Source organism: Eschrichtius robustus, chromosome 20 (assembly GCF_028021215.1).
Source record: "Eschrichtius robustus isolate mEscRob2 chromosome 20, mEscRob2.pri, whole genome shotgun sequence".
NCBI classification, from domain to species: domain Eukaryota; kingdom Metazoa; phylum Chordata; class Mammalia; order Artiodactyla; family Eschrichtiidae; genus Eschrichtius; species Eschrichtius robustus.
The window spans coordinates 28,010,641-28,022,650 of NC_090843.1; the positions used below are offsets into that span (position 1 = coordinate 28,010,641).

Below are 12,010 nucleotides of genomic sequence, written 5' to 3' on the forward strand. Positions count from 1 at the left end.
GCTGTGTTATAAAGGCAATCCCAGACCATTCATTAGCATTCACAGCACCCACCCCACCCTTACATGCTATAAATCCTTTAAAGTTTTGTTTAAGATTACACAAGATGAAAACGGCAGAAAGTTGCAGAAAAGATTCAATTACCAAAGGGAATAAAATGATAGTTGCCATATTTCAAAATCTAGGATCAACCAATAGCATCCTGGCTCTTTTTCCTAGGGTAGAAATACAAACTAAGTAAGGAGGTAAATTCTGTAGTCTAAATCTGAGTTATCACAAAAGCTCCTGGGAAGCTACATGGAACTAGAGACGATACTGGAAAATAACTAGTGATCTGGGCCAAACGGAGCATAGCTGTACTAAAGCCAAAAGCTTTAACCCTGACTGGTCTGCTCCTAAAGAAGATAAAGGTATAAACTAGACCTATCCCCCTGAGCCTTAAAAGATGCCCTCCTTGCACAGAGAGGCACAAGGGTAATTTTTACTACTATCATATGTAAGGTATTACTGCTATTAGCATCATATTTCCTATATGCTATTCTATCTCGGCCTCATCCATTACACTCCACCCTCTAGTTGTTGCCATACTTACCTCTTCACAGTCCCCTGAATTCATCATGTCCTATCTGATTTCCCTGTCTTTACAAATGTTGTTTCCTATGATCATCCCTCCCCTATCACACTCCTAGTCAATCAGCAAAAATCTTCCAAGCCAACTCTTTAGCTTTCTTTAAGACTCACCCCAAACACCCTCTGACACTATTTACTTACCTTCTTCTAGCCCTTCCACCTCCAGAATGAGTCAGATGCCCCTTCTCTGTCCTATTCACTCACTGCTGTATCTCTTTTCACTACAGTACTTATCACAGTCTGCTATAACTACTAATATTTTTAAAATCAGTGTCCTGCTGAAGGTTATGAATTCTTGGAGGGAAAGGTCAGTTGTCTTACTCATTCCTGTTGGATCCCCAGTACCTTAAATATAGAGCACCCTCAATAAATTTTGAATGATTAAGTAAACAAAGGAAGCCATTTCATTTTAGGTCTCTATACGTACTTTATATTAACTGGGCCATTGAAAGGGTGAAATGGGTATACAATTTAGTGGACCACGAGTATACTCTCCCAAGTGAACATGCAGTCTATTGGAAATAAGAGTTGTACAGAGTATAATAAGGTAAAGCTAATGTAAAATGCTTTGCAGTGCTTTAACCATTGGTTTCATGGCAAATAGCACATCTATTACTTGGCACACAATCTTCACAACACAAAAGAATGTATGGATGATTCATTTCTCTTAGCCTTTATCTAATGCTAAAGACATTATTATTATTATTCAAGTACAAAAATGGAGACATTTGCATTTGCTTATTATGAAAATACTAAATCTCAAAGATTAGGGTACAGGACGTGCATAGGAGATAGGACAACTCTTTGATTTTTTCTTTTAAGTCTGTCCCTCAGAATGTCCTATAATGGCCTAATTAATCTATTAGGCCAGTATTCTTTCAAACAGGTTTTGTGAGCAAGAATAAAGATTGACAAGAAGTAGTTGGGTTTCTAAGTTATTGCTTATTGCAATAAAAGTATAAAAGTATCATTAAATTGCACACAAACCTGATTATGTCATTTTCTTTATCTCTACCTTTGCTCCTCATAACTAAAAGATACCGTCTAAAATTCTTACCTTAGCTTGCAAACCCCTTTAAATTGGCCCCAAGTTATTCTTCTAGCCTATATCCAGTCACTTAATCTAACTCATCTATTTTATATGCTCATTTTACCATACTTCTGATACTTTTGTGGGTTTTTTTCATCACTTCTTGTATAAGAACATACTATTCTTGCCTCATGGTATGTCTTTTTCTTTTTTCCTCTTCTTTTGAAATCTCATGTATCCTTCCAACCCTAGTTCAACTGTTTTCTCTTCCATAAACCCTACCCCTTCCCCAGTTGCATCTTCCAACTTCTAACAACAGAATTAACTGCTTTTTCTTTATAATTAAATAAATTTAAAATATAAAATAATTAAATATATAAATAATTTAAAATAATAATTAAAAATATAAAAAGCACTCTGAACACAACTCTATCACATAACATGTAAACCATCTTATAAATACTAAGGACCAAGTGTTGTTTGTTAATTTTTGTAATTCCTATGCTTGGCACGCAGTTAGCTGGCAATACTGTTTTGTTGAACACAAAGAAATGACTGAAAAATTAATTGTAATTTACAAAAACAGGTCCAAAGTGTCAAAATAAGTATTGTTTTTAATGATAATGATTTTATGGGAACAGCTCCAATTCACTGAGAGACTACCACATGTCAAGCACTTTGACAGGATCTTATGTACATTTTCTCCAATCCTCATTTTACAGATTTTACAGAGACTCAGAGAATGTAAAGAACTTACCTAAGATCACACAGAGAGTGAATGCTAAAGGTAGTATTCACATTTAGACCTATTTTGGTTCCAAAGCCCACGCTTACTCTTATATGATTACTGTATTCCAGATACGATGCTAGGCATTTACAAATAGTGTTTTGCTCCTTACAATTATCCTGTAGGATCAACAATCTTGGGAAATAAGTACCATCTCCATTTTACAGTTGAGAAAGCTGAAGTCTCCCCAAAACTCAACTGCAATCTCAAACAGATTTGAGAGATTTGAGAGCAGTAGTTGGAGACATGCAATACAAATTTAAAATCTAAAGAAATGTTAGAATTTCAAACAAATTTTAACCAAGTTCAATCCATTGAATCCATGTAAAGATCCATAATAAGAAAAAATAAAAATCACCAAGAAATTAAATATATTAGGACACTCCATATTCTCTCAATTCAACAGCTCTCTAAGTGGGCTCCTCCCAACTTTCCAGTATCTCATAAAGTGAGTCTTTTTTTCCAATTGGGACAGTCTTCACTGTACATCTTATTCATTCCTATCCCTCTCCTTTTGATGATGTGGTCCCCTCCAACTCTTCTATCCAAACCTCTAACATCTACCTAATATCTTCCTTTTCCTTCATGTCTGGACTTCTCTCTTACATAGCATTTATGTACTCTATCAAACAATTAGGCATTATTTGTACTGTTTTATATCATGATAAATTTTGTGCATTACAACTTTGCTTTCACAACTATATCTAAACCATTAAGTATTATTCGTATTATTTAATATCACCCTACATTATGTGTATGTATCTCAACTTTTATTTTAAAGTTATATCTTATGCATGGATCATTCCATAATATAGTAAAGACACAGATACTTTACATTTGTATAACACAAAGAACATTCAGGATCACTCTCTGATGTTTCCCTCAACAATTCTTTGAAATAGGCAAAGAAGGTATAACTTTTCATTTCACAGATGAGGAAACTGAGAGTCTAAGAGGCTAAGAGAATTGTCCAAAGTCACATAGGTAATTAAGGCAGAGTTTGATTGCAGGGTGGGTTTTCAAACTCCCATATTCTTTAAACAATGGCCTGCTACTGTACACATTTATGGTACCTGGATGTGTTCCTGGCCTAAACCTCAGGCCCAAATATGTAATGCTTAATTAAGGTGAAAAGGTGGGATATTAAGTATGACTGCCTAGGGTGGCAATCAAACCCCCCCCCTCCCCACCCAAGAAAATGTTTCTCAACATTGACAATTCTTCCCCCCTCCCCCCATAGTGTATTACTCAGGAAGCCTCTCGTCTCACTGCCAGGAGAGTCCCATCTATGATATCTGTCATCTACAGCATCTGTCAATGAAGAGTCTATGTGACATCACATGGGAAACTGGACTTAAAGAAACCGTATTGCCAATGAGATCATCAGATTCTTTATTGGGGTGGAGCTCTTTTTTATATTTAATGGAACTTTCTATTTCAAATCATATTGACAGCATATGCAGTTTGCCATTTTGGAAGCACCTGAAAGTTGAGTCTATATTGAGTTATAATTTACAAGAAGAAAGAAGAAAATTCTGTTGTTCCCCTGGGAATAAGCACTACTTTGTTCCCAGTGACTTATTTAACTTTCTAAGCCTCACCTCCATATTGGGCTCACAGGAATAAAGTGGGTTACACTCATGACTATGCCCCAAAGCCTAATGTTACCAGTCTCATTTATAAGAGAAAGAAAATTAAGAGACATTTCAAAGTTGTTAAGCCAAGACCTCACTGAAAGTAGGATTTGTACTCAATGTTATAAAATGCACTAGTTAATGATTTTTTCTTTTTTTTTTGCTTTTAAACAAGTTGTAAGGGAGGAAGGTAAAGGTTCTATTCTATTCCTCACAAACCCTGCAATGCCAGGTTTGTAGGAAAAATATATATTATTGCACGCTTACTCTGCCTGAGACACTGTGCTAAGTAAAAATCATTGACCATATTATCTAATTTAATCTATATAACAAAAGTGAGGTATGTACTATTATCCCATTTCTAAATGTAAACCATTAATGTGAAACCATTTTAATTTTCAGATTGGGAGAGAATGTATGAAACACTCTTTTCTTACAGGTATTGCTGATCATAAGGCACTGGGGGCAAATGAGTAACAGTGTTAACTGTTTGAATGACAGTCATGTACAACTCAAACACCATCTTAATTCTAGCTCTAGGCTGCAATCACCCTAAACTTCCACTTCTAAACTCTCTAAGATTTACATCCATTTAACACAATTTACTCTTTCAATTGGAAACATCAAAATAAAAGAATACTTAATAAAAACATTTAAAAGAAATCTTGTACCATAGCATAAATGATACACTGAATTTTGACTTAGAACTGGGTGTGAATCTTCCAAGCTGAACCTCTGTGGCCTTTGGTTGCCTCATTCATAAAATCACCCTACAAATTCTGAGACTAGATGAGTTAAAATATGTGCAATATTGTGTAATACATGTGAAAGTACCACATAATTCTAATTACTATTGCTGTTATTATTATAAATAAACTAACAAGGAAGTAAAGGGAAGTAAAGTATAGGGAAGTAGGATGTGCAGTGTAAATTAAATCAGACAGCTCTCTTTGGACCAAGAAATTCTCTTCTGGTGCTGCTAAGTATTCATTCTCGCTGACATGTGCTGCTTTTGTAAGAAGGGAATGTGCTCTTGCTAGCACAGGGAAATATCATCCTGGTTTTCTCTCTCTCTCTCTCTCCCTCCCTCCCTCCCTCCCTCCCTCCCTCCCTGACTGTCATCTCCACAGACCTTGGCTGCCTTACATTTTCAGTAAAATTAAATATGAGTCGAACATAGAGCCCCAAGAACTCCCAGATCATGGCATTCCCTCTTCAGACTAGCTGTTTTATCCTTAAGCAGCCAAATTCTCTCAAATGGAAGGCACACATGCTACTTCCCCAGCAGCTAGCCAAGCCTGGCCAAGCTAGCTAGCAGACCCCTAGTCCCATTTACTCAGCTTCATCGCAATCAAATGATTAATGCAGAGCCATCAAACATACAAGCCCAGGTGTCTGTATTTTAAGCAATATAGCCACACAGACCCAGGGAGAAAACTCCTTGGGTGTACTTTTAATTTGGGGGGTGGGGTAGGATGAGGGTAGGAGCCTTTGGTTAACAAAACACTGTTACAAAGTTCCAGAGTGTTCCTGAAAGCCAACTGATATTCAGTCAATATACCTTCTATAGGCCAAATTTACTTCCAAAATTTTCCTTCTGCAGAATGTTTACACTGCAGACTTTTGCTGGCCTTTTCTAGTCTGGTATTCCTCAGTAATGAAACCAACCCTACAAATACATCAATCATAGATGCCTGGTAACTCACTAACAATTAGTACCCGTTTACTAGGCAGGGCAATTGATCCCAAGATGGTAGAGAGGTGCTTTTCTTTTTAAGATTTAGCTTCTATGAATACAGGCTTACATTCCTTTTGGTAAAGCTCATTCATGATTAAATTAAAACTGCAAATCATGCAAACAGAAATGATAGGCCCACTAACCACTCCCTGAGCCACAATTATTTAACCTTAGTGTATTGCATTCCTATACCTCTTAAGGCTGCCAGATGGGAAAGCAAAGTCCCCCAAACTGTGGCAAATGTGAGTCATAACTATATTACTAATCGGAATTGTGACATACATGGACATCACTGAATGAGCAGTTCTTCTTATAGAGGGAGGAAGCCACCTTGGCTTTGGAGAAAGAATGGCCTTTTAAAGTTAAGTTTATGAATGTGTAAATATACAGTCCATAATGTTGCATCTCTGCCTAAATGTCTTCATAAAGTGTAAATTAATGCTGATCCTAACTAGGCATTTGGAACGCTAACCTAGTTTTCCATATTTAGCTAATAGCTAGCAATTTTGCTTATACTTTTATCTTCTCATTACATAGCAATGATGATTATTTAGTAAATACATGTGAAAGGCCACATAACAACTCTCCTGGGTTGGAAATAACTCTCTCCTAATGCTTCTATTTATACAATTTAGTTGCTGATACACCAAATCAAGTATAGCTGTGACAAGTATCCCACTAATGCCTCTTTTGGAGGCTAAGAACACGCCCATGCTCAACTGGTTCCCCTTTGTGCTGGCCTGACCAAATGAAGAGTGGGGTTGGGGACAAAGGATGGGGAGGTCCAGAGCTTTAGTTAATGCTCACCTTTTGTAAATCTTAAAGGGACTCAGCTGGTTTGTCTGATTTGAAATTATTTATGATGTTGGAAAGAGGTAGGAAAAGACTATTTTATAACCAGTGAAATAACATGGAGAAAAGAGAGTTTGAAAGAGGCATGTAGAAGAGAAAGATGTAAAATGTGGCCTTGTGAGATGCCACCCAGTCTATCCCTGGACATATGACTGATATAAACCTTTACAAGTCACCTGGGAATTTTTCCTCCTAGATGTAGGATGGGTAAAGAGTAGAGGATTTGGAGTGACCCCAGGGCACTTTTTATTGGCTTCTAGGTACACAACATATCTCTAAAGTATTATAGAGGCAAATTTATTACTAGGGTGGCCAAGCCCCAAACAGAATGATTTCAAATAAAAGACCCCCCATTCCCACCCTGAATAATGGTATTTGGAACTGGGTCCAGGATAAGGGCAGACAAGGGTTTTTAATATCCAGAATCTGGTCTGGCTTATAGGGTGGGGATTAGCGGACCTGAAGGGAGATGCAGGAAACATGTCCCTCCACCCCAGTGCTGCTCAAATATGCCTGCTCACAGGGGCAAGGTTCCTGATCTCCTCTTCTGCTGACTTCATGGGAAGTTGGCTGAGTCCCCAGTTCTGCAGAGGGAATGCAGGCAGAGGGCAGTACTGCAAATGGGCCTTACCCTGGGTGCTTAAATGACAAGTGTGGAGGGAAATGGTGTGGACACTGTCAATGGGAGGAAGCACTGAATTGAACTGGGGAATACTGCTTATCCTGGGGCATTTTCTCACATCTCCACTCCACACCCCCAACTCCCTGCACCAACAAGAACACTGCTTAGAAATTAAAATCCTTCCCAACACACACACACACACACACACACACACACACACACACACGTAGGCACAAGCTCTACTTCATTCATCTCAATGCCCTTGCTTCCCACTAGCTCCTAAAACTACAGACTGGCACAAGTAGCATGAGGTCAGTAAGTCTGAGCCAGTAAGTACATCCTTGCCACTGGGTATTAGGAAAGCTCATCATCTAAACTGGTATTTATGATATTATGTTGTTTTGGATAAGCTTTGCTTTTATTTGGGGTGGTCCTAATGTGTCTGGGGACGGCATGGAGTACCTCTACATTCCTCTGATCCCTGCTAGTACTCTCCAGTCCCCGCAACATCCTGCAGTCTCCTGAAAGTGCCTAGATACCAGGGCAGGGCTCTGCGTCCATTTTTTCAACCAGGAACCACCAGAGTTTGGAAACTTTGAAAGCCAGGGATGGTGGTGGGGTTTGCCAAGGCTCAGATTTCCTCGCCAGAGTTCTCAACCAGGAAAGCAGTTGAAAATCAACACCCATCTGCCTCTTCTTTCTCATCCCTCCACCCCTATTATGTTCCAGGACTCCATGCAGATGCTACCTCCAACACACACACACACGCATGCAGACACACACACACCCCCTTGGGTTTAGAAGGTCTTCAATTCTGAAGGCAGCAAATCCGCAGAGCTGAAAGGGTCTCTGCCACCACCCCTCTCCCGTCCCACCCCGCGAGGCTACTTGATTGTCTACATACAATAATATCTCATACATTCCAAAGACCACAACATAACCCGAACCCGCCTGTGACTCCAGCGCGTCCCATACCTGATATGCAGACGATGAAATTGGCTTGAAGAAGAAAAAGCACCTCCCAGACTATTTCCATCCTCTGATTCTCATTCCAAGTGCATCACTCGACGGGAAAACAGGGGGGAAGGGGGGAATCCCCACAGGGCGCACACACACACACACACACACACACACACACATGCACACACGCACACACTTCCTAGCGAGCGCACACTCACACTCCCACCCGACTGCCAGCCAGGGACCCCCAAGATCAATATCGCAGTTTGAACTGTTCCAGCAAATCTCCCCTCGGGCTTGACGGATGTGTGCCCCAGATGTGCTGACACATGTCCGATGCCTCTCTTCCCGGGAAGTCTCCCTGCTCGTCGGTCTCTACTGCTTGCACAAGCGGCGGAAACAGCACTAGCAGCGGCGGCGGCAGCCACCTGAAGCCACCAGCGCTGGGCTCTTCCTGCAAAAACGAGACCCCGATCCTCCTGGCGCCCCAAGAAGTCATAGACGATAGCCCCCCGCCGGGCCTTGCCGCGCAGTTCCGGGCCCCTGGCAGCTCGCAGCTTGCTGGCTAAGCCCAGGCAGTCCGCGACGAGTTGCCCTCGAAGTCCGCCCGCCTCACCGGGGCATGGTCAGAGGGTGGCTGCTCCCCTCCGGGGCCGTTCTCCTCCTGCTTCCGGGGACCGGGGGGAGGAGCAGACACAGCATACAGAGAGACAGAAAGAGAGGCAGGGATTATTGCCCGAAACTGCTGGCCGCCAGCTGCCTCCGCCGACCCTCCCGGCTGCCCAAGTCCGCGCGCAGCCTGCAGCCTCGGAGCCCGGGTCGGGAGGCACGTCCAAGGCCCGGAACGGGAACCGTGGGGAGCCAGGTACCCGGGAGCATCGGGAGCCTATGGGCTCCCCGCGTCGCGTGCGCGCTTTCTGTTCCTCTGCTATTTTCCTGGGCTCCCCGGAACCTCCAGTTGCCTCGCTTCCATCGTCCGCGACTACCGCCGCGGCCGCCGCCGCCGCGATTTTTCGCAATGCAACTGCAGGGGTCGTTATTTCCTCGCCTACGGATCCGGACGCCTCCCGATTCTGAGGGGAGGTGGAGGGCAGGTGGGGGAGGGGTGGAGGAGGAGGGAGCGGGGCTTGGCCAGGTGAGCGTCCTTGCTGCCGCCGGGAGTCCAAATGTCAACCCGGCCGCCAGGTGCCCGGGGTGGGGGGAGGCAGGGTGGGGAGGTGAGGCTTAACGCGGCCAAAAAGAGAAGGAGAGAGCTGGGCGTCGGAGCTTCGGGCCCCCGCGGTAGCCGCCTCGGCCCCAGCGCCGGGCTCCAGCTCCTCACTCCGCCCCGCTGGGCTTCTTTTGTCACCACCTAGGATTTGCGGAGTTTTTCTTCTCCTTAAAAAGAACTTTGCGCCAGTCGGTTAGGCGCGGGAGACCCGGGCTGACTCATCTTGGGAGTGCTGTGCTGCGCTCTCCCTCTGCTGTGGAATACTGGGGGATTTTTTTCTTTGCATAATTCATTCCGTTCTCTTTCTCTCGTCCCTCTCCTGCCCCCTCCTCCTTCCCCCTTTCCGCTCCGGTGCCAGAACACTACTTAACCCAGAGTTCTCTTTGCAGGTTCCTAGACCAGGTCCTGCAAGGCCCTCACCTCCCTCCTCCTGAAACTGGGGAAAAACCGTCTTTCCAAGTCAGGGTGCGGGCAGTGGTCACTGCTAACTACGCCTCTGCTTAGCTCCGGGAAGATCCAGGACTATTGGAAACCCGGGCTTTAGGGGAACGGGCTTCCCTTCTTTTCTTTCGTTTATTCTGTTTTTCTTTCGGGAAGCTCAAGTGCTTGGAGGCTTTTGCTGGGATCCAGAACACTCTGCCAGCAACATTCAGGAGCTTGCATAGATTTTCCCTCATTAAAGGCGCGCGCGCGCTAGCGCGCGCGCACACACAGGCCCAGAGCTCGGCTCCTCAAGGCCCCAGGGGAAGGTGGGGGCGGCAGGAGGACCTGCCGCCACCCAGGCCGAGGTCGACGCCGGAGCCTCTCGCTGTTCCGCAGAAGGGGTCGCCGCAGCCTGGAAAGGACTTGCTTCCGGTCAACACCTTGTAACGTAGGTGCAAGGGAATCGGAAGGAGACCCTGTGCTTAGGACTGTTCGCCTGAGAAGGCTGGCAGCGAGAGAAGAAAAGAAAAAATCGCAGATTTGTACTGTCTCTATGGCTGCAGTATTGGTCTTAGAAAGCCCAGACTTACCTCTTTGGGAGTGCTAAAGAAGAGGCGGACAGGGTGGGGGAAATCCCTGAAAAGATCTCGGATTTCTCGGCGCGCTTGTTCGGATTGCAAACTATGACGTTTGGAGATTTTGCACAAGCGCGGATGAACACACAACAGACGCAAACACACATAACCCGCAGGGATTTTTTTTTGCACTTTTTACCTTTTGGTGTTTAGAAAACATTTCGGTGTGAGGCGCGGTCTAATAACCGCATAAAGGGTGGATAAATGGAGAAGGAGAAGGGAAATGGGTACAGCAAAGTTAGTGATTCTTCCAGGCGGTGTGGCATCTGAGAGTGCGGGGTTGGAGCCAAAGTATTGCAGCGTTCCCAGGATTTTTTTTTTTTTTAATAGATCTTTATTGGAGTATAACTGCTTCACAGTACTGTGTTAGTTTCTGTCCGACTGCTCAGGAAGGAGTCTGGCGGGTCTTTTTGCAGAGTGGCTGTTGGGTGCGGGGTTGGGGGTCGAGGGCATGAGCTTCCTGGGCTGGGCAGACTTTGGGAGCCACAGCTGCGTAGTTCTGCTGCCTTCAGGGATTCGAAAAAAGAAACACAGGCAGTCTTGCTTACTTTTTAAGACGGAGGTGTGACTGAGCGATCTGTTCTCTGAGATGAAGGCCAAGGAATCCAGGTGGTCAGCACATTAAAAATCGAGGCCTAAATGAAGGAAGTCCAGGTTTCTTATGCAGGGAGCTTCGAGGCTTAGAAAGAAATACTCTGAGACGTCAGAATATTAAAAGAATCTGAGATAGTGAGAATTAGCCATTTGGGGAAACATACTGGCGGGGGAGGGTGTCTCCACGTCTTGAAAGTCCACTGCCCAAAAGGGATTTTTGAAGGGAGAGAGAAGAAAGCAGTTTGCTAAAGATGAACAGATTCCACCCTAGGGAGCTTTTGAAACCATGGACAGTGACCTACCTTCTGCACTTGGGAGTGGAATTTGCTTGCCAGCAGGAGAGCTGTCTTTGGAAACAGAAGCACAGTGCCTGGATTTTTATACCAGGACTCATTTATTTACTAATGAATTATGTAAATATTAACTGAGTGCCGGATATGTGTCAAGCACTGTGGCAAGACGCTGGAGTTTTATCACTAAAAATCCATAATCCTTGTTTCAAGAAGCTTATAGACCATATTTCCTTCTACATTTTTGCCTTAACAGCCAATGCCAATAAAATAATAATTAAATTTCTTCTTTTCAGCCTGTACATTCACCTTCAGCCCTCTCAAAGAATATTTAATCTGTTCTCTGCCACTAAGTCTTTTCAATTAAAAAACAAACAGGGCTTCCCCGGTGGTGCAGTGGTTAAGAATCCGCCTGCCAATGCAGGGGACACAGGTTCAGAGCCCTGGTCCGGGAAGATACCACGTGCCGTGGAGCAACTAAGCCCATGCACCACAACTACTGAGCCTGAGCTCTAGAGCCCGCAAGCCACAACTACTGAGTCCATGTGCCACAACTACTGAAGCCTGCACGCCTGGAGCCCGTGCTCCGCAACAAAAGAAGCCACCA

General features: G+C 43.8%; 1 protein-coding gene across 1 annotated transcript in view; it reads right to left on the bottom strand.

Annotated features, from left to right (window-relative positions):
• Window positions 1–8,907, bottom strand: part of CA10 (carbonic anhydrase 10) — a 581,255-nt gene extending 572,348 nt beyond the window's left edge. The window contains exon 1 of the mRNA XM_068530438.1: window positions 8,267–8,907. Within this exon, the coding sequence (XP_068386539.1) occupies window positions 8,267–8,327 (61 nt within the window). The 5' untranslated portion in view covers window positions 8,328–8,907. The remainder of the gene's footprint in view (window positions 1–8,266) is intronic.
• Window positions 8,908–12,010: the final 3,103 nt, after the last annotated feature.